Source organism: Heptranchias perlo, chromosome 31 (genome assembly GCF_035084215.1).
Source record: "Heptranchias perlo isolate sHepPer1 chromosome 31, sHepPer1.hap1, whole genome shotgun sequence".
Taxonomy (NCBI): Eukaryota; Metazoa; Chordata; class Chondrichthyes; order Hexanchiformes; family Hexanchidae; genus Heptranchias; species Heptranchias perlo.
Genome location: NC_090355.1, coordinates 13,861,471 through 13,884,633, shown reverse-complemented (window position 1 = coordinate 13,884,633; position 23,163 = coordinate 13,861,471). Strand labels below are relative to the sequence as shown.

General features: G+C 40.8%; 1 protein-coding gene across 8 annotated transcripts in view; it reads left to right on the top strand.

Annotated features, from left to right (window-relative positions):
- man1b1b (mannosidase, alpha, class 1B, member 1b) overlaps nucleotides 1–23,163 on the top strand; it is a 51,106-nt gene that overhangs the window by 12,511 nt on the left and 15,432 nt on the right. For 6 of the 8 annotated variants that reach the window (XM_067969601.1, XM_067969599.1, XM_067969594.1 and 3 more), the window contains 7 exons: nucleotides 2,446–2,549; nucleotides 5,409–5,566; nucleotides 8,966–9,066; nucleotides 13,302–13,487; nucleotides 14,109–14,257; nucleotides 19,071–19,259; nucleotides 20,786–20,976. In XM_067969601.1, coding sequence (XP_067825702.1) covers nucleotides 2,446–2,549; nucleotides 5,409–5,566; nucleotides 8,966–9,066; nucleotides 13,302–13,487; nucleotides 14,109–14,257; nucleotides 19,071–19,259; nucleotides 20,786–20,976 — 1,078 coding nt within the window. The remainder of the gene's footprint in view (nucleotides 1–2,445; nucleotides 2,550–5,408; nucleotides 5,567–8,965; nucleotides 9,067–13,301; nucleotides 13,488–14,108; nucleotides 14,258–19,070; nucleotides 19,260–20,785; nucleotides 20,977–23,163) is intronic. The other 2 variants (XM_067969600.1, XM_067969598.1) reach the window with 1 other exon arrangement.

The following is a 23,163-nucleotide window of genomic DNA, read 5'->3' as shown; positions in this document are numbered from 1 at the left end:
GGATGACCTACGGTCATGAAAGACATTTGATATGGTTCCACACAAGAGGTTATTAGCAAAAATGAGAGTGCACGGAATTGGGGGTAACCTTGTGAAATAATTTGGAAATTGATTGGGAGGTAGGAGACAAAGAGTAGAGATAAAAGGAATGTACACTGGTGAGATGTGACAAGTTGCGTTCCCCAGAGATCTGTACTGGGGCCTGAACTTTTCACCGTATATCTCAATGACTTGGATGATGGAATAGAGTTGTATATTCAAGTTTCCAAATGACATTAAGTTAGGAGGTACAGTAAGTTGTGTAGATGGGAGCAGAAAGTTACAAATGGATACAGACAGATTAAGTAAGCGGGCAAAACTGTGGGAGATGGAGATCAATGTGGGGAAGTGTGAGGTCATCCACTTTGGATCCAAGAAAAACAAATTGGAATATTTTCTTAATGGCGAGAAACTAGGAACTGTGGTAGAGCAAATGGATTTAGATGTCCAGGTACACATATCACTAAGAGCTAGTGCACACGTACAAAAAGTAATCAAAAAGGCTAATGGAATGCTGGCCTTTATCTCGAGGCTGGAATACAAAGGGGAAGAAATTATGCTTCAGTTGTACAGAACCTTGGTCAGACCCCATCTGGAGTACTGAGTTCAGTTTTGAACACCCCACCTCAGGAAGGTTACGGTGCAGATTCTCCAGAATTATACTAGGGCATCAAAGGTTACTTGTGGACAGGTTGCATAAACTTGGCTTGTATTTCCTTGAGTTTAGAGGTTGAGGAGTGATTTAATTGAGGTGTTTAAAATGATAAAAGGATTCGATAGAGTTGGCACAAAGTAGCTGTTTCCACTGGTGGGGAATCCAGAACATGGGGGCACAATCTTAAAATTCGAGCTAGGGTGTTCAATCAGGAAACACTTTTTCACGTAAAGCGAAGTGGAAATGTGGAATTTTCTTCCCCAAAAGGCTTGGATACTGGGTCAATCAAAATTTCCAAAACTAAGATCGATAGATTTTTGTTGGATAAGGGTATCAAAGGATATGGATCAAAGGTGGGTAAATGGAGTTGAGGTACAGATCAGCCAAGATCCAATTGAGTGATGGAACAGGTTTGAGGGACTGAATAGCCTTCTCCTGTTCCTATGCTCCTATGAAAGGTGCTATATAAATGCAAGTTCTTTCTTTTTCTTTCTTTAAATGATTTTATGTAATTGCTTAAACTTTTGTGCAGTAACAGATCAGGGACTGCACTTTGTTAAAGGGGGTGTTCTAAATTTAATCCATTGAAAGTTTAAAGTTCAGTGTCTAGTGCAATGTTAATGAATTCTCCGGTTTAATAACAAAATTACATTTCTAAACAACAGAAATGATGCTCTGGTGCCACAGTATGTTGTGTGCTGTCCAGTGAATGAATATCATTCTTCTTTTTGTACACGTCGTCCCCAATCTTAATATGACAGGGTTAATGAAACTTGGAATAGATGGATTTTTTTTTATTGAAAGGATACTTGTATTACTTTTATAGCCCATTCAATTCATCACTCAGTAAATGGTCTATTGATGCATATATATCAATATTGATACTGCTTTCAGGATCACACCACATGATTGTCATAGAATTTAAATCTCAAGAGGATGTAGATTAGGGATGGACATGTGTTTGTATTCTGTCTTGCCAAAATGTTCCTATAATGGCCAGATTCATTTGTTGCTTCTTGATCATGCACAAGCACTTTAATTCCCTAGGAGATTTTATGGCTAATTGAAGTAAAGCTGAGTGAAATATATACAAGAGCATGTGTAGAATGGTGTGTTTGACATTCGATATGAAATATTTGTTCATAGAAACGTGGTTGTAGTCCTGACCAGACTATCACTCGTATGGTTACTGGAAGGTTTTTCATGTCAAGAAAAATATTACTGCTCTGGTATAGAAATTGCATTAGACTTTGGAATTGGTCATTTCATGGTAGCTAGTATACAGTTCCTTTTAAATTTCGTGGCAAGGGCCATTAACAGTTGCAATATTTTCTTAATGATGGACACCCCTTGGTGCTAATTTTAAGGTTTTTATTCAGGGATTACTACAATAAAGAAGCAGTTATCTTTGAAAACTAGCTGTCATAGTCCCATATTTTCTGAAATTTGCCTCTACCCCTACTTTGTTTAGTTCCGTGGCAGTTGTTAATGAGCCATATCGGAACCAGATGATTTGCTCAAGCATGATTTCAGGTGCTGTTGGTTGTAATTAATTATAGCACCATCACTGAGAGGCCTGCTTCTGTTGGCCAACTTAAGCATGCGAGCTTCACCAACAAATCTTTGTGTAAACGAATTGTCAAGTGCACATGTTGAAAATGTGAGGTTATGCCATCGTTTTACTGGGATTGTACATAATAGATTGTATTAAAGTTTGTTGAAATGTTAACATTGTGTTTCCTTGTGTCCAGTAGATGAAAGTCATCAAGATGGAGAGTTGAAGCAAGTTAAGCCAGCGATTGTACCAGCAGTAGATGTGCCATTACCCAGGGCACCGCCGAACACACAACCACAGGTAACGAAGAAATCAGTTACAACTGATCTTAATCAAATCTGTTGATGTGTTAAGTTTATTATGACTGGTTTTGTGTATCAATGAGATGATTAATGTTGGGCACAAGGGAAGGCTGTTGGTAAGGTGGTTCTGTAGCAACTTAATTTTTTTTTAAAGTTTGAACAGTAAGTGCCGATGACAGCAGAAAACTGACTTGGAGAAGATACTGAGATAGACAGTTTGAAGAACCTAAATTAGTGGTTGAATCTGCAGCACTCGAGTTGTTAATTCTATATACTACTTGGTACTTATCTTGAATCAAAACTAAAAGGTTTATTTCAAAGTATTGCTCGTCAAATAAAAACAATGTGGGAATAGCCCACATTCAGTTTGGAGAGTAGTCGGTCATTTTTTTTCCCCATTAATATTTAACGTTTCATTTTGATTCCTTGAGGTATTATTTAATGCCCCCATCAGTACAGATCCAGTTTCAGTCTGATGCCATTTTTGTTGACAGTGGCAACCTATGTAACTGTATCCTTGTATCATTGTCAATGTTCATTATATTTTTCAATCACCTCTTTGCCAATCAATTAGCCCTACCATATCTTAGCTGAGAGGATGGTGAGGCACCTTTATCTGGAGTTTCTGCCAGCAGTTGTTGAGTGTGCATTTTTTCCTCCTTCCTTTCTTCTGTTTAGTTTATTAATCTGGTTTGGTAATGATGGGTGTGAAATTATATCTTAACGTCCCTGGCACAGCACATTGAAGCAGTTATGTAAGTTACTATCTTGATGAAACCTGGGGCCCGATTTTACCAGGAGTGCGGGTTCTCGGTGGGTGGGCCGCGCCCGGTGAAATTAGTGGGTTGCCCGCGCGATCGTAGCAGGCAACACACTAATTGGATCCACTTACCTGCTCCTCCGGGTTCCCCGCTGCTGATCTGCTGATCTGCGCGTCGGGCGGGCTGCGCATGCGCAGTAGGATCTATTTAAAGGGGCAGTCTTCCACTGACAGATGCTGACACAAACAGCAAAAATTACAGCATGGAGCAGCCCAGGGGGAAGGCTGCTCCCAGTTTAATGATGCCTCACCCCAGGTATCATTAGATGGGGTGAGGAGGAGGGGGAGGACCCACCACTGATGCCACCCAGTGTGTCACTGCAGAGTGGGTGTAGGTGTATTTGCAGGGCTCTTCTGCGCAGACGACTGAGAGACATCGGGGATGTCCCCGGTTGCAGCCTGGAAGGCTGTGGAGCAGAAGTTCGGGTGGGCAGTGGTGACTTTGACAGCAATAGGTAGGAAGATGGTGCACGGGCCAGCCAGGAGCAGCTCGGCATGAAAGAGGCTGCAGATGTCCATGGCTACATGTCGACTGCTGCTCAGAGAGGTCCAGGAAGCTGAGCCTCGGTCTGTGGAACGTGTGGCGAGGGTAGTGCCCTCTGCGACGCATCTCTCTCTGCGGTAGCCCTCCCTCCTGCTGTACAGGTGGATGTGTCACAGCACTCTGTTGTGGAGCTCCACGTGTCAGAGGTGGACGGCGTGGATGGCGAGGCTGGTGATGCTGTTCGCCCTCCGAGGAGGTCATGACTGCAGCTACGGCGGCCCCCATCCGCAAGATGTACATCTGAGGGGGTCCGCAAGGTAGGTACATGTCTCCGGACCCCGGGGTAAGTGTGCAGGTTGGTGACTTCGACCATCAGGAGGAGGGTGGTGGAGGCCAAACTTTGTCCCAAGTGACAGAGCGGCCTCCTGCAATGGCTGAGGGTCTCCGCGCCCCCCCCACCTGTCAAATGGACCTTTGCAGCTGCCACAGGCTGACAGCTGCAACACGTCCATTTCAACTGGGAGTGTTTCCCCCAGTGTGTGAAACAGTCCCATGTTTATCCAAAATCACACACAGTCCCTTAATCAGGTCTGTTGATGACCTGAACAAGCAAAGTAAATACTCTCAAGTGGCATCCCGCTGGCTTTAATTGCCTGCGGGATTCCCACCAGCGGGGGCTGCGCGCGCATGCCAGCGCGTCATCGGGGAACCCGGAAGTGGGCGGGATCGAGGCGCGATCCGGTCCCGCCCCTGGATTTCGGAATTTTCGGGGCCCCCCTGCCGAGAACGCACCCGGTAGCGGGTGCTAAAATCGGGCCCCTGGTATCTTGAGCTGCTTTTGTGGCACCTTTATTGGAAAAGGGTTCTGCAGAATTTCAGACAAGTTTTGAGTTAAATCCTTTCCAGTTTATAATACAAAATATGGAGTCAAGAGAACTAACCATGTTTCCTGACAATTAATTGGTCATTTATTAAAACAGAATGTTGGAAAGGTAATTCTGATTGCACACTTTAATATGTCACAATTCGGGTGCTGCCTTCTCACGAACCATTACGCAAAATGTTGCTCAGTGTGGCTTTGATTCAGCCTACATCATTGACAGCAGGGAGAGCATCATGAACTTGCTAAGTTTTAATCCCTTTGAACAAGTGTATCATTTAAATGAGATGTTTTTCACAGTTATGGTTTGCTTTTGGCAACTTGTTAAATCTGTAACATCCTGCTGCTGAATATTCTGTAGAAGATTTGGGTAAACAACCACTGCTTTATTCATATTATTGTACATGAGAAATATAATTGTATGACAATGTGTCAGTTGTCAGTTGTAAATAACTTAGCTTTTTCTAGGTCTTTAGTAACACAACAAACATATAATTGTAATCATGAATTGTTGTTTTTCTTTTGAGCAGTGAAAGGGATGCAGTGTCACGAGCTGAACAGAGCTCGTCAGATCCACCATGATGTAGAGTACTTTTCTTTTTATTACTAATAAAATGCTATATGTGCATTTTTAGTCTAGCTTTAACTAACTCTTGGCTGCGTTTCAATCCAGAAACTCAGAAGACCAAATCCGAATAAGCGAGGCCCACCATTTTTACAGAACAGATTGTCGAAGAAAGAAAATGCAGAAGAACCCAAAATCAATAAGAAAGAAAATGAGGCTGAAGCCATACCCAATGACAAGGATGAGGAGAGAAATAATATAATCAGGTACCTGATGAAAGATACCACAGGCATTGTATTTGTTTCACAGAGAAATTTGTGCGTTAGAACCTTGGTTGATTTTTCTTTTGAAAGCCTCTTTTTGTTTTGAATTTCACAGTGTGATGCCTTTTCGTCAAGTAATGTTCTGTTGTCTATTTAACAAATTGTGTACTTTGTGATTTTAGGCTCCCTCCGAAGATTTTCATTTGTAATGTGATCTGTAAAGTTGATAAAATTTAAATCCTTTTCAGCCTTGGCAGGTCAAAGCAATCTTTTGGGTTTAAAGTCCAACAATGGATTGCTTTCATACTTGAAATTCAGACCTGGACAACATATGGCCTCCCGACAAAGCTACATGCATAGCTATTTAGTTTCCTCTCAAATTGCACTGTCTGTGCTATAATTGATGGCTTATATTCTGACTTTTTCCATAGACTCATGTAGATCTTTTTTTCTCTCTTCCAGCCTGTTCTTCCTTCATATTGGTGACTTCCTCTATTTGTCATCCAATGCTTCATGGAGCAATGGAAATATTGCTTCTTGTTTCTTTCCATTCTTCAAAAATTGTTTTTTTTTATGTCTCCAGCAAACAAGCAATAGCTGCTCTCTCTCACCTTTAATAGCTCTATCTTTAGTCCTTGATCTGTCAACATTCTTGGCCTTACTTTCTCCTCTAATCTCAAATGGAACTCTCACATCCCCACTATTGCTAAAGCTGCCTTCAAGGTTATGCAAAATATTTATCTTCCATTCAATTGTGTTTATAAAGTCAAAGTTCTTCCAAGACTTGAACGTCTGAAGAGGCCTTTCTAACACTTGTCTCCTGCTCCTGGTCAGGGTACAATCAGTGGGCACACCTCATTTGGTTTTTGAAAGATCTTAAAGCTGTGGAACAATATTATATTTTATAAGCTTGCCTTCATATGCAACTTGCTCATGTAAGATATCCATCCTTGATGATAAATGACCACAAGTGCACTGTCTCTTCAATTTTCCCTCTTGCAACCCAATCCCTGTGCTTCATTTTCTCTCTACGTTCTATCATATGTTCTCCCGCCCTATCTGACTCTGTACATCTCGCACTCTCTCTTCCCCCTCCCCCTTCCTCCCCTCCTCAGTGTATCTTTGGTTCTACCTCACAGTCACGCAGTAAGCTAAATTCTGCAAGATATCTAAGCTTTAGTAACAAACGATATCCCTCTTGCTTATTACCATCATTAATATAGTACTAATTATGTCTGCTTTTCATTGGGAACAAACAAAATGGTTCAGAGCTTGGTTGCGATATTAATTGTTTGCGACAGACCCACTCAATTAATTGGGATACATATTTATGTCAGTTAGATATAGGGCCCATTTATTTCAAAAGAATTGTTATTGAATTGGTGCACATAATACCATATATGCATAGAACATAGAGATCAGTTCAGTTTGATTACTAAGTGTTGAATATTTTGGAATTTTGTATTCAGGATGATCGCACAGAGGGTAATATGTATTAAGCACCGTGTCAGCACCACTGACTCACATCTTAATTAAAGCACGGGCCAGTTGCATAATAAGTAACCAACTGTTGTACTTTTCTGGTGAGAAACCAGGAAGGTCAGACAAACATTGATAACATACTTGTTGGGCCATGAGAGTTTTTACTGTTCACTATTTTGTATTTCATTGTTCCTAATAAGCCTCAGATTTGGAAAAACATCCCTAACTGCAGCACAGTTAGTATTTTACATGCTAGCCATCCTTAAGATATCAAGTGCGCTAGCCAATTGGTGGCCATTTTAAGGCTAACTGGCCACATTTCTGGCATGTTGAAATGTGCATATTTTAAAACAGCAAATTGGCAAAAAAAAATATAAATACAAATCAAATCAATGACGGATGAACTTTGCTCTACTGATCCTTCCAACGACAGGGCACCCTCCTGGATCCCTACTGATTTGCAAAATCTCCTGCTCTAATGCATTCTTTCCTGGGACCTCAAAACTCTGGAAACCCTTATCTCCCTTCATCTTTGCCCTGTCCTGCCATCCTCAGGCTTTTAAAATCCAATCCTAGTGTCACCTAATCACTATTTTCTGATTTATTTTGTTTTTTATTTTACTTTTTTCAAACTTGCTAGTGTCCTGCACGCTGGGCCTGACCCTTCAATTTAAAAAAAAGAAACTTAATAATTGGAAATATTTTTGGATTCTGGTGGTTATGTAATCATGATTGTACCTGTTCTAGAAGCTGAAGTATTTTGTCAACTCAAGATTGTAATATGTCCAACCTCCCCATCAAACAGAACTTTATGCTTTCTTTCCTTCGACATAGATTGTCTTATGTGATTTCTCTGTGAGCTTTTAACAATGGGTGTTATTTTAATCAGTTTAAGAATTATAGGCTATATTTAACATTTTTCATCAATAGCAGTGAAAAGGACTTGAGTGTAATGTGGAAACTACATTTCATACTTGAGACTAGGTTTTTGCAATAAATTAACAAATGAAGGAAAATGCAGCTCTTTGTGTTTAAACGGTGCTTAACTCTAGTGAAGTTTTCGTGATAACCATAGTTGAATAAAGGTTTTTTATAGGAGGAAATATGCTAGTGGCATGGACAGGTGATTCCCAAATAATTTTTACTTCACTTTTAAATTTGACCTTTTCTTCCATGGCCTACATTAGTGTTGGTTAAATTTGGCTAAATTGGCTTGAAGGACATTTTGGGACATGAACATTTTGACCTCATCATTATCATTAAAGCAACCAGGTCAAACTAAGGACAAGATTTTGAGAGAGATTTTGGGAACCCTGAAGACTCGATCAGTGGCCTAGTGAGGTTTGCATTGCTAAAAACAAGTTAACTTATTGACAGCAGCATACAGATTTGCGAGCTATTATGTAAAAGTTTTTATAAAGACAATACACTCTGCTTCTGTTAATTCAAAGTTATTTATTGTGCAAAACAATTGAACTGTCCAATTTGAATTAAGCAATGTAAATAACATTGCAAAGTGGTAATTTAGTGCTTCAAAATCACAATTTAAATTAAATGACTAAATTAAGAGCAGACTGTATTCTTTACAAATGGGTTTCTCTGAAAATGACCAGTGCCTCTCACAGCAGTGAAATTTGATCAAGATATAGTTTGGTATTCTATTTCATCATTTCCTGAAACATGTTTTTCCAGCGGTTGTACTTTTTCTTCTCTACATTTGTGAACAAAGTCAAATTGTGATTGTGGAGTCAACAGTGAAAGATTCATGTTGTTGATCTGGCCTCTCTTGTAAAGCATAAAAGATGTAGAAATGGGATCCAGTCACAGAAAGAACTTTTGATTTTATGGAATCCTGCAGGTGGTTTTATAGATGGAACTGAAAGCAATATAATCTGTAAATATTAATTTTTTTACTTGCAGTTGGCGTAGAATGGAGATTGAACCTGAACGGGTTACTGCGGCTTTATCCGACACAAAAAAAGAAGAGAAGCCACTGCCTAATACAAATGCCAAAGGAACAGGTAGCCTGGCCATTTAAGGTGTACTCGGACTGGTTGTTCAAGCTTTGCACCCGAATGTGATTATATTCAGCAATTTAATAAGTAATAACAGACAACTGTCTGCACTGGGGAATTGAGGACAGGTAGGTCAGACTGATGGATAGTACTGAGTTCTAAGCTTTCGGTTAGCCATCATTGATCACTACTATTCGGCCACATTTCCTACCAAATAGATTTCAAATTAGATAGTTTCAGAGCCTCCGAGATAACTTTGGAATCCTTAGGAGTTTGGATTGGCAAAAAACTGTCTCATCACTGACGCAATACTAATACCTATTGGTTGCTTTGTATGGATTAATCTTATTGGAATCTAGCTGTAAAGACATTTGAATGCAGTATTCTGCTATGAGTCATGTATTTATATAACTGTGGTATGAGGAGAACAATTTAATTATCTATCTGCAGTGGCTAAGGAAAACACTTTTTCAGGAATAAATTTAAAAAACATAACTTTTTCTGAGCTGATCTCTTTCCAATTCCTTTCAGTGGAGAAGTTCACCACTCACATATCCTAACACCCTCCTCCTTGCAACACCATAGCCTCCGACTCACTGTAAGCAATGCCGCAGATCTGCTAGTGATATCCTCCGTTTGCCTAAATGTTAGTTTTAGTATTTTTTTTGCCCATTTTCTCATTTGATTTTGTAGAAAATCAGCGGACTTAATTTGCCTCTAGCTAATTTATATCCAGTGGACTGTAACACATGCCATCTCTGGTAGATGAGCCCTTTCCTGCCATGTCATCTGGATGTAGAACAGTACAGCGGTAGGTAGATAATTATCCCATTGCTAATTTGACTATTCGTAAAATTATTAATTTTATAAAACTATAGATTTCATGGATTGCAATGCTTAATTATCCGAGCCATCCTGGAGTACTGTGCACAGTTTTGTTCTCCTTACTTGAGGAAGAATATACTTGCCTTAGAAGGGGGTGCAATGAAGGTTCACTGGATTGATTCCTGGGATGAGAGGGTTGTTTTATGAGGAGAGAATGAGTAGAATGGGCCTATACTCTCTGGGAGTTAGAAGAATGAGAGGTGATCTCCTTGAAACGTATAAAATTGTTCAAGGGCTTGAAAGGATAGATGCTGAGAGGCTCTTTCCCCTGGCTAGAGTGTCTAGAACTAGGGGTCATAATGTCAAGATAAGGGGTTCGACATTTAGGATTGAGATGAGGAAAAATTTCTTGACTCAGAGGGTTGTGAACCTTTGGAAATCTTTACCCCAGAGGGCTGTGGATGCTCAGTGGTTGAGTATATTCAAGGCTGAGATCGATAGATTTTTGGACACTAAGGGAATCAAGGGATATGGGGATAGGGCGGGAAAGTGGAGTTGAGGTGGAAGGTCAGCCCTGATCTTATCAAATGGCGGAGCACGGTTGAGGGGCCATATGGCCTACTCCTGCTCCTATTTCCTATGTTCTTATCCAGCTGCTGATCAACTGCCGTCCCGCAGTGATACTGGCTATTTGGAAAAGCTAATTCCCCTGATAGTGACCTGCAGAGCCATTGAGCTCATTGCAAAGATGTGGCTCGATGTGCAGCTCTCTAGAGGCAGCATTAACAAATAGCAATCCAGCCATAGACTAATCAATGACCTGCACTCTTTGGCCAAGGCTTTTTTTTTTAAGTACTAATTGATCTTTTTCAGGTCAAGCAGGGTTAGAAGGCAGGGAATTAATTGAACCAAGGGAGGGGAGGGGGTGGAGAAAGAGAGCAGGGGGGAAGCAGAGATGGAGTAAGTAGGTAAGAGGGTGAGGACAGGTGAAAGGGTGACTGGGTACAGGGTGATACAGAAGGAGGGAAAGAGGGGGACAGTGGAAAAGAGTTAGAAGGTAAGAGTGGGACAGGGGGTGAGTGGTCAGGGAGAGAGGAGGGGGAGAGGAAGAGGGGAGCAAAGGGGTAGGGTGAAGGTGTGGAAGGGAGCAGAGATGAGAAGCAGAGGGAGAAAGAAAAGTAGGGTGGGGAGGGGAGAAAGAAAGCTTGGGAATGAGGGGAGGGGGAGAAGGTGAGATGGGGGTCAACATTTGCCTCATGGAGTGGGGAGGAGTGTGAATGTTGCCTCAGCATTTGGGGGGACGGGAAATCATCAGATGCCTTAATAGCATTGGGGAGGTGGAATTTGTTTAAAACAAAATCTTTTATGTTGGTCGTCTTGATGGTTCATATAGGAGTTGATGAGCTCAAAGTGCATTTTCAGGTCGCGTGGCTGATTGCGGCTGCTTTTTAGGTCATTATTTTATTAACATTTTAATTACTCTTTGGGGTCAAGCAATTTACATATTTTTTAAGATACTCTTTTTTTTAAAAGAAACCTTTTTTTTTAGCATGTTTTAATTACTTTTGCGTCTTTCCAAAGATGGGTTCCTTGTTACCTAACTTTGTCACGTAATGTTATGTTCATAGCAACACCTATATGTCCAGTACCGTTGAAATGTTGTAACCATGCACCATTTTTAATATATAATGCTTGAAGCCATGCTGGATACCACCACGGTTGAGAAGGGCTGACATAAATCAGGCTATGAAAGGGACAAAGGGCACTGTAGACATTCTGTCCATTATCTCCCCTAAGTCAGAAACAGTGGTGTTCCAATCTGTAGACTTCTGAAGTAGCATACTGCCTCTTAAAGTTCCCCATTTCAGCATCCAGTTATTTTTTAAGAAGATTTCAGTGTTTTTGCTTCCACTACTTTCCCCGCATGTCTGTTTCATAAGTTGACCATTCTGTGTGTAACAAAGAAACTCCTGACACCAGTCCTAAATTTATCTATTACCAGTTTGAATTTGTACCCCTTTATCCCACTCTCTTGTTTAAGTTGGAGTAATATTCCAGATTTCCTTTTTCCATTCTCTTAACTATCTTATATACATATCCCTCAGATGCCTCCTTCCAGATGGAAAAACCCAAGTCTGTCCTCATAGCTCAGACCTTTGACACTAGGGATCAGCATTGTTGCTCTTCTCTTCAATAGTTTAAGCACTGTATCTTTTCCCTTGTATCTTGGCAACTGGAACTGCTCAAAGTGCAGTCTGATCAGAGCACTGTACAATTTGGTAACAACTTCCTCTGACTTGTATTCTACTGTTTTCTCTATTTAAAGGGAAAGGAAAGGACTTGCATTTGTATAGCACCTTTCACGACCTCAGGACATCCCAAAGCACTTTACAACCAATGAAGTACTTTTTGAAGTGTAGTCACTGTTGTAAGGTAGGGGAACGCGGCAGCTAATTTCTTCACAGCAAGGTCCCACAAACAGCAATGAGATACGTGACCAGACAATCTGGTTTTTAATGATGTTGGTTGCTGTTTTTTGGAAGAGACGTTAAACGTAAAAGGTCTGCTCTCTCAGGTGGACTTAAAAGCTCCAATGGCACTATTTTGAAGAAGAGCAGGGTCGTTCTCCCTGGTGTCCTGGCCAAAGTCTCTGGGGTGGGACTTGAACCCACGACCTTCTGACTCAGAGAGAAGAGTTCTACCCACTGAGCCCAGGCTGACACTTTGGTCAACATTCTATTGGCTTTGTTAATTGCTGCATTGGTTGGACATATTGAGCGTTTGAATCTACTAAGACTCCCAGGTCTCTTGGCTTCATTCTTAGTTATTTCAGTACCATTCAGGGAGTACACATGTTACCTAATTTTTCTTCCTATGTGGAGTATTTTGCCTTTGTATTACATTTCAAATGTCATTTTTCTGCCCACTAAATATTCTGTCCAACGCATGTAATTTCTGAGTTGCCTCCTCCAATTCCATTGCCCTTTTAGTCTGGTATCATCTGCAGATTTGACCAGGAAAAAGGAAAAAAATCATTCGAGATTCCTACTTCTGATTACTGTTCAGATACTCCTGCTGGAAAGTGTTTGCCTGTGGCCATGAGGAGAACAACAGGATTGAGCTTGGTTGAATAGCCTGCAAACCTTTAAACCTGAGGTATTGGAAAATTGCCAGCAAAAGTAGAACCCAACCCCAACAACAATCAGGAGAGGTAGGGAGCAAAGGAGACATAATAGGTAGGGGCAGGCGAAGAGTAAACTGGCCTGTTTTGAAACTATGCCTTTTAGATTCATGAGTTATGCAAGTAGTTTTTTAAAAAAAAACTTTAATGTAGTGATCTGTAGATAAACTGTAGCACATTAACAATAGCACAATTACTGCAGCAGCCTCTTTAATGTGGTTTTCTTCTCTTACAGGAGCTTTAAACGAGCGACAGAAGGCAGTGATAGAAGCATTCCAGCATGCATGGAAGGGATACAAACAGTACGCCTGGGGTCACGATGAACTGAAGCCCATTTCTAAGACTTATAGTGAATGGTTTGGTTTAGGATTGACCCTGGTTGATGCCTTGGACACAATGTGGATTTTGGGACAAAAAGAAGGTGATTTAATTGAATTGTGTAACAGAAATGTCATGCTGTTCCTTAGACATTTGATTGTCTGTAACAGTAAGCTTCAGGAAAGTTGGAGAAATCAAGATCTTTTACTTATAAAGCACAGGTTCTTTATTATTGTACTGTACTTGTGCTTTTTACATTTAGAAAATGGGATTGACAAGGTTTGTACTGTTCTTTCACTTCAGGGAGCTCCCAGAACAGTTCAAGGGATGTCATTCTTAGTTTGAGGTTAAAGTACAGTGTTGAGGCAATGTAGAAGGAATTCATTTTGCAAGTGGCTGTGGGATACCTACAGACCTTGGAGCATTTGTCAATCTATCTGCCAAATGTTCCTTTTACTCAGCATTGTTGTGCCTCATTTCATCAGTGAGAAAAATCCAAATGAACAACCTTTTAATTGACAAGTACATTTGTGGTTTAGTTCAGAGAGAATACAATTGGCAATAAAAAAATTAGCAAGTTAAACTGAGCATTTTATACTGCAGAAGGTTACACTTGGTATCAAGTCAGGTTATTATATTTGTAAATGTCTAATCTCTCTTTAATTTTTCCTTTTTAAAAGCCAAATGTGTACATAACTAACTTATTATTTTGTAATAAATTTAGAATTTGAGGAAGCTAAGAAATGGGTGATTAATGAACTGAATCTTGGTAAAAACGTGGATGTGAATTTGTTCGAGACCACAATTCGTATTCTAGGCGGATTACTCAGCACGTACAATCTAACCAGTGACAAGGTCTTCCTGGATAAAGCAGTAAGAATTTTTATTTCCTGCAATTATTAAGCTGTTAACTTGAAGCAAGGTTATTTGAAGTTATTTGTGCCTGATGTTAAAGAAACTGCTAATATAAAATAGTAATAGAGTCATAGAGTTATACAGCACGGATAGAGGCCCTTCGGCCCATCGTGTCCGCGCCGGCCATCAAGCCCTGTCTACTCTAATCCCATATTCCAGCATTTGGTCCGTAGCCTTGTATGCTATGGCATTTCAAGTGCTCATCCAAATGCTTCTTGAATGTTGTGAGGGTTCCTGCCTCCACAACCCTTTCAGGCAGTGAGTTCCAGACTCCAACCACCCTCTGGGTGAAAAAGTTCTTTCTCAAATCCCCTCTAAACCTCCCGCCTTTTACCTTGAATCTATGCCCCCTTGTTATCGAACCCTCAACGAAGGGAAAAAGCTCCTTAGTATCCATCCTATCTGTGCCCCTCATAATTTTGTACACCTCAATCATGTCCCCCCTCAGCCTCCTCTGCTCCAAGGAAAACAAACCCAATCTTCCCAGTCTTTCTTCATAGCTGAAGCGCTCCAGCCCTGGTAACATCCTGGTGATTCTCCTCTGCACCCTCTCCAAAGCGATCACATCCTTCCTGTAGTGTGGCGACCAGAACTGCACACAGTACTCCAGCTGTGGCCTAACCAGTGTTTTATACAGCTCCATCATAACCTCCTTGCTCTTATATTCTATGCCTCGGCTAATAAAGGCAAGTATCCCATATGCCTTCTTTACCACCTTATCTACCTGTTCTGCCGCCTTCAGGGATCTGTGAACTTGCACACCAAGATCCCTCTGACCCTCTGCCTTGCCTAGGGTCCCCCCATTCATTGTGTATTCCCTTGCCTTGTTAGTCCCTCCAAAGTGCATCACCTCGCACTTTTCCGGGTTAAATTCCATTTGCCACTGTTCCGCCCATCTGACCAACCCATCTATATCGTCCTGCAGACTGAGGCTATCCTCCTCGCTATTTACCACCCTACCAATTTTTGTATCATCAGCGAACTTACTGATCATACCTTTTACATTCATATCCAAGTCGTTAATGTAGACCACAAACAGCAAGGGACCCAGCACCGATTCCTGTGGTACCCCACTGGCCACAGGCTTCCAGTCACAAAAACAACCTTCGACCATCACCTTCTGCCACTAAGCCAGTTTTGTATCCAAAGTGCCAAGGCACCCTGGATTCCATGGGCTCGTACCTTCTTGACCAGTCTCCTGTGGGGGACTTTATCGAAGGCCTTACTGAAATCCATGTATACCACATCCACTGCGTTACCCTCATCCACACGCCTAGTCACCCCCTCAAAAAATTCAATCAAATTAGTCAGACATGATCTTCCCTTGACAAAGCCATGTTGACTATCCCTGATTAATCCTTGCTTCTCCAAGTGGAGACTAATTTTGTCCTTCAGAATTTTGGCCTAGTGCAGTTGCTATCTACTCACATTTATGATGGTATGAGGTGGTCACTATGTCAAAGCTGCAGGTTTGTTATACTGAAATTTGTTATAAAACAATTCATCACAAATGTGGAGAAAATGGCCTCGAAAATCTGCCTCTCGAAGATCCTGGCAGTCACATCAAGACTGTCCTCTGACGCTGACCCTGCCAGAGTTTACGGGGCCATTCGGTGGGCACCTAATTTACATGGGAAGGAGCATCTCTGGCTCATGTAGCTAGGAAAATCTGGCTCCTGCCTGCCTTTAGGGGGTGCCTAAGATGCCCCACCATTCCGCAGACCCCACAATTCCAATCCACTGTGTGAAGGGCCGAATGTAATTTTTTTTCCCTAGAAAGAGGCAGCTTAACCTTTTCTTTGAGAGCCCAGGTAACTCTCCTTTGCTGGAACAGCCCCCGCACCCCCAGGTGAGGCCCACTTGTGCTCATCGAGCCAGTGCTACTCGGCTCGCTCAGCATACTGGTCCTGACTGAGCCAGAGAAGTGGGAACTCCTTGCATAGGGCGTCCGTGCTCCTGCAACCGCCCCCCAAAGACATTGATCATACAAGGGGCAGGTGAAGGTTCCGCCCCTTACAAGGTCAACTGGGAATTTCTGGATTTGTTTTTGACCTGGGGTAACTGGGTCCCTGCTGTTTTACGATAGGTTCTGCTGAAGTAAGGGCAGAATTCCCAAGGAAATTTGTAGCCGGTATATCAATGGAATGTTCACAGAGCATGAACTTTTAACATGAATTATTCTCCTGTGAATTAGATCCAAAGCAGCTAAATAATTTCCTTTGAAAATAATGATTCTTGCCATTAAGTCAATAAAACTGAACCTGGGAATTTCCCTGGTTTCTTAGTGGCCAAAGCACCTCCTTGACCATTCAGAACAGAAGATCCCAGAATTGATTTCCAGTTTGTGCTTAGTTAGGTGATCTTAGTTGGAGTCACAGTTGGGGTGTTCTGTTTTGATTAGCTGGGAGGAGGAAGGGTAGAATTAACCAGGATTCATTACCTAAAGAACTCCTCCTGAAAAGTGCACTTTGTGTGAACATCAGCATGGGAAACTATAGTGATGAGAATAAACTTGAGAAACTTGGTCTATTTTTATTGGTGCAGAAAAGGCTCAGATGAGATTTAATAGTGTTTTTCTTTATCTAATGAAGGGTTTTGATGGGGAAAGATTATTTTCTTTGGTTGGGAATCAGTAACAAGGGATCATCAATTTAAATTAGTAACTAAGAGGATGGGGAAGAATTTGGAAAAATATCTTTAGTCAGAGGCTTGTTGGAGCGTGGAATGTTTTGCAATAGAGAATGGTTCTTCTAAGGGAAAATTGGACAAATATTTGAAGCAGAGGAATATGGAGAGAGAGCAGGGCAGTGTGATTAATTTTGGATGCTCTCACAAAGAGCCAGCACAGACATCATGGGCCAAATAGCTTCCTTCTGTGCTGTAAGCCTCTATGGTTCCATTAGGTGAGAGGAGTATCAGGCTTAGCTAAAATGGCCTCTACACTGTATCTAGGTGAAAAATAGCCACTGGGCAAGTTGGCAAAAGGCTGCTGGTGCCCTTGGAATTGTCGTCTCAAAAGCCAGCAGAATCAATTCAGAAGAGTTCCATCTTTGTGACTGTTGCAACCAACCATCTAATATACGAACAGTAAGCCTCCTGGGTGTTTTTTTTCAATTTTAGTCAACTTTGTTTTATGCTTTGTTCTCAATAGTTGGGGCAAGCGATTTGTCATGGAGTGACATTGCATAGTTTTTGGCAATTACTTGTCACAGCATCATAACCTCAGTGAAGAATTTTCCCCAGGTGTCTTGAGAATGCCCCAATATAATATTACCATTCCTGCTGAACCTGTTCCCATCATCTATCCGCTGCTTGGTCCATGAGATCTAACCATCACAGGCTAAAGCTCTTCTGCTGAAACTGCTCTCAACGTTGCTTCTGCTGCCATCTACCTGGCCAATGATGTCGGAGCAAGTTACCTTTAAATATTGTCACTCCTATGTGATTTCCCCTATTTTTCTTTGTATCTGCCCTCTGATTTTCTGAGTGTTTTCTTTTGGCATTTACCTCCTTTTACACAAAATGCTTGGCATCTCATGACCTTGTTAGAATGAGGGAGGAGCATATTTGTTTTAACATTTAAGAAGCAAATCTTAATTTTAAAAAAAATGTGCAGTGTAGTGACATAGTTTCAACCAAGATTTTATTTCTCAGAAATCTTGATGACAAAATAAGTTCAGCCTCAACATGCGATAAGAAAGGAATTGAGTAAATGTTAATGGACTGAAAATTATCAACAGCACTTTTTAATTTTGTTTGTGTTTTATTTGCAAGTATTCTCTTGGTTTTGGTTAAAGGATAGTTAATACTATTACTCCCTAGGTTTGTCTGCTGTGTTTTTATTCATGGCCCTGATTGATTTGTCTGTTTTAATTTGTCCTTTGACCTTATTCAGAATTGTTTTGAACTTGACCATGTCAGTAGCTCAGTCATCCATTCCTTAACGTTGGGGCTAATTAATATTTTACTCGTTCATTTAAAATCCAAGATTAGTTAGATCCTCTGTGTAAGTAAAATACTTTTACTGTTCGAGTCCTTAATCAAAAGATCACAAGCTGGTTTGTTCCAAAGTATAATGGCTTTACTAAGAAGTTATAACAAGTAACAGAGGTTAAAATACAAGAGTACAATCAAAGATACTAGTAAGCTGAATGCAACCTAACAAAGTTGATTACTGTCCCAAAACTTTGAAGTGCACTTTTGAAGCTTTGATTGATTGAGCAGTCCAGACCTGCTCCAAGAATGTTCTGAAGAAGTCCCAAAAAGCACCCAACTTTATACACGTTTTGAGACAATTAGCTCTGTAAGGGCCTCCCATCAATCATCCTCTCTCTCCCATGGGGCTGCTATTAATCCTACTCCCTTATACACATAACATTTAGCTTTACCACCTCCCTCATGATTAGTGGTCTCTGAGCTGCCACTAACTCTTACCTTCAAGCGAAACATAATAAAGCTAGAGAGGACTCCCCTTTCCTAACTTATAAACAATACTATGAGGATGGCGCCAGGTGCGAATTACTAAAAAAGAGGCCTTCTCTTTTACAAGGTCATAAAAAGCTTGTTTTGGATTGACAGAGAGCCTTTGTTCACAGCAAAACTGATGTAAACCTTGTTAGGGAAAAGCATTATACTATTATTAGGAAAGTTTGTATAGTGCTTTTCTTACACTCTAAACTCTACACTCAACTCTTATTTTCGAGGTTTCGCTCACCAATGATGTAGAGGTGTTTTTTGACCAGTCAAATGTTTTTTTTTCCTGAACCAATAGAGTGAGCTGGGGAATCGTCTCCTGCCAGCTTTCAGCACTCCGTCCAAAATTCCGTATTCTGATGTAAATATTGGCCGTGGAACTGCCCATCCTCCACGCTGGACCTCTGACAGCACAGTTGCAGAAGTGACGAGCATTCAGCTGGAGTTCAGAGAGCTCAGCCGCCTCACTAAAGAAGATAAGTACCAGGTATGGTGGATTCCAAATCTCTGCTGCTTTACCCGATCTTGCATCCATGGCTTGAATTTAATCTTTAAGATTAGACACTTAATGTGATTTATCAACTGAGAAGATCTATAATTTAGTGTTAGGTTGATCTGCTTAATGACTTTTGCTCTCTCATTCTCTGTCAATGCTGACAGTTCTATGTATTCTGAGCTGTATTCAGTATATTTTAATGTCAGACTTTTTCACCTTTGCCTATAAAATAATGAGTTACAAAAATATTATGTCGCTTCCTGTAGATTTTTAAATTTAATACGTTTCGTGCTTAAATTCTGTTCTGAACAATATTTATTGTTTTTGTAGTTTTTAAAATTCTAATTGTTTATATTTTTATTAAGAAAGTTTAATTTTATCTTCACTTAAATGATAATCTAGTCTATTCTAACATATATACATATGTAAGTTCCAGATATACGCAAGGAAGAGTAAGATTATACCTAATCTCTTGGTAATGCTTTTTTAAATGAAAGTCAGCTATCTTCAGTGAACCTTAAATAGTACTCTGGATCTGATTCTGTGCTGTAAATTGAGATCTATAACAGCAAAAAAGCATACTGACCTGCTGTAGGCAGTCCATATTATCATTACATTTGCCCTTTACACATGCCCAAAATGTCGCACAAAAAATAAATCACATTTGGTTCAAACTTCATGTTAATCAAAGCCAATGAATCACAAGCAATCAAAATCTCACTTAAAGTGACCAGGTAGGAGAAAGCTACGTTTAACAAGGACCAACAACCAGAAAACCAGTGTCACAAAGTCTCCGTTTGTACCTCCAACACCCACATTTCAAACCGTTGTAACTGCCATTTGCAATGCCATTTTGCCCTGAATGTTTATGCCATTTCAAATATCTTTGCTAACTATTATTCTAGATTTGGTTTAAAGCTGTATTTTTGTATCTGTAGGCTTTTAAGATGTGCTTATATTGTCTCATCGTATATGCAAATTTGGATGTAAAGGGAGTGCCAAATTATTTCCCTATTCTTGTTACTGGATGAGAACAGTTAAGTATTAAAAATTTGGTGGTTCCAGTTTCAAGTCACTGGTCCAGATAGAAGCATGGGTGTGAATCAGTAAACATTTATTTTTTTACCTCTGCCATTTTTATCTTTTGCTTTATTTCATGCTTTTGTGTTTCTTTCACTTTTTCTATTCTTTTTATTTTGTTCCAAATCTGTGACTCCACATTTGCACAGCACCACATTGTGGCTGCAGTTGGTATTATAGGAACATGTTTTTTTCAGCCTGTTGCAAGCCAGGCTCTGTGATTTCACAGAATGTGCGCAGTTCTTCCTCCTGTCCGTCACCATCTTCCATCACAAGTATTTGAGTATCATTTGGATCTCATGCTATTCTATATCTTTGTAGGCCTGAACTTGTAGAGAGAAAGTGAGTTCCAATCGAATGGGGTTTTCTTTTATATCAATTAACTTCTCTAATTCCCAAATGAATTGATCTTTTTTTTTCTCCCCCCTCCAAAACAGACAGCAGTAGATGAAGTAATGAAACGTATTCACAAACTTGGAGGGAAAAAGGATGGATTAGTGCCAATGTTCATAAACACTAACTCTGGACAGTTTAGCCATCTTGGTGTTTATACACTCGGCGCCCGGGCTGACAGCTACTATGAGTATCTGCTTAAACAGTGGATCCAGGGAGGAAGGAAAGAGGCAGAGTAAGTAATACAGAATTTAAATTAACCCAACCAGAGTGGCTTTCAGTAGTAATGTTCTCATTTCTTTCATCTTTCTATTGAAATCTCCGAAATAAATGAATAAAAAAGATTAAACCAATTTGTTAAGTCTGGCAACTTCTTAATTTGTTTTTGTAATTGGAGCTGTAGCTAGTGCAAAGCAGAAGCAGTGTTAAGTGTCTCCTGAAGGTGCTTTCATGTGTCTTGCAAGAATTTGATCTGGTTAACTTCACTCCTGTGTTATGCTTCACAGTTTGCACCGCTATAAAGCTGAAATGACTTCACATCAATGCAAACAGTGTAATGTAACTGGTCTATAACAGAGTTTCAGTGATTTTCCTGTTAAAAACACTATTAACACTATATAACATTTGGGCTGATAAGTGGCAAGTAACATTCGTGCCACACAAGTGCCAGGCAATGGCCATCTCTAACAAGAGAGAGTCTAACCACCTCCCCTTGATATTCAACGGCATTACCATCACCGAATCTCTCACCATCAACATCCTGGAGGTCACCATTGACCAGAAACTTAACTGGACCAGCCACATAAATACTGTGGCTACAAGAGCAGGTCAGAGGCTGGGTATTCTGCGGCGAGTGACTCACCTCCTGACTCCCCAGAGCCTTTCCACCATCTACAGGGCACAAGTCAGGAGTGTGGTGGAATACTCTCCACTTGCCTGGATGAGTACAGCTCCAACAACACTCAAGATCCAGGACAAAGCAGGCTGCTTGATTAGCACCCCATCCATTTCCTTAAACATTCACTCCCTCCACCACCGATGCACCGCGGCTGCAGTGTGTACCATCTACAAGATGCACTACAGCAACTCACCAAGGCTTCTTCGACAGCACCTCCCAAACCTGCGGACCTCTACTACCTCGAAGGATACAGGCACTCGGCGCATGGGAACACCTCCACCTGCACGTTCCCCTCCAAGTCACATTCTGACTTGGAAGTATATCGCCGTTCCTTCATCGTCACTGGGTCAAAATCCTGGAACTCCCTACCTAACAGCACTGTGGGAGTACCTTCACCACACGGACTGCAGTGGTTTAAGAAGGCGGCTCACCACCTTCTCGATGGCAATTAGGGTTGGGCAATAAATGTTGGCCTTGCCAGCGATGCCCACATCCCGTGAATGAATTAAAAAAACGTTGCTGTTTTAGGTAGATAATTAACATTCAGTGATTCCTTTCATAGTATCATACCAGGTACAGCACAGGAGGAGGCCATTCGGCCCATCGTGCCTGTGCCATCTCTTTGAAAGAGCTCTCCCAAGTAGTCCCATTCCCATGCTCTTACCCCAAAGCCTTGTAAATTTTTTCCCTTCAAGTATTTAACCAATTCCCTTTTTAAAGTTACCTTGAATCTGCTGCCACCATCCTTTCAGGTAGTGTACTCCAGATCATTACAACTCGCTGTGTAAAAAAAATATTTGCTCATGTCACCTCTGGCTCTTTTGCCAATTACCTTAAATCTGAGCCCTCTGGTTACCGATCTTTCTGCCACTGGAAACAGTTTCTCCTTATTTACTCTAGCAAAACTATTTAGAGGTATTTGAATATCTCTATCAAATCTCCCCCTAACCTTCTGTCTTCTAAGGAAAACAACCCCAGCTTCTCCAGTCTTTCTACAAAACTGAAGTCCCTCATCCCTGATGCCATTCTAGTAAATCTCTTCTGCACTCTCTCTAGAGCCTTAACATCCTCCCTGAAGTGTGGCATAACTTCCTTGCTTTTGTACTCTGCTTCTATTAATAAAGCAGAGGATCCCATATGCTTTTTTAACCGCTTTCTCAACTTGTTCTGCCACCTTCAAAAATTTGTGTACATACACCCCCAGGTCTCTCTGCTCCGATAGACCCTTTAAAATTATACCATTTAGTTTATATTGCCTCTCCTCATTCTTCCTACCAAAATGTATCACTTCACACTTCTCTGCGTTAAATTTCATCTGCCATGTGTCTGCCCATTTCATCAGTCTGTCTATGTCCTCCTGAAGTCTATAACTATCCTCCACACTACTACATTCCTGAGTTTCGTTTGCACGATTTATTACCAGGTATAAAATTTTACAATTTTTTTTATGACAAGTTCTCACCCCCTCTTCCTAGTTCATCTTGTATGCTTTTATCATTTTTGAAGTTTGTGACCGTGCGGAGG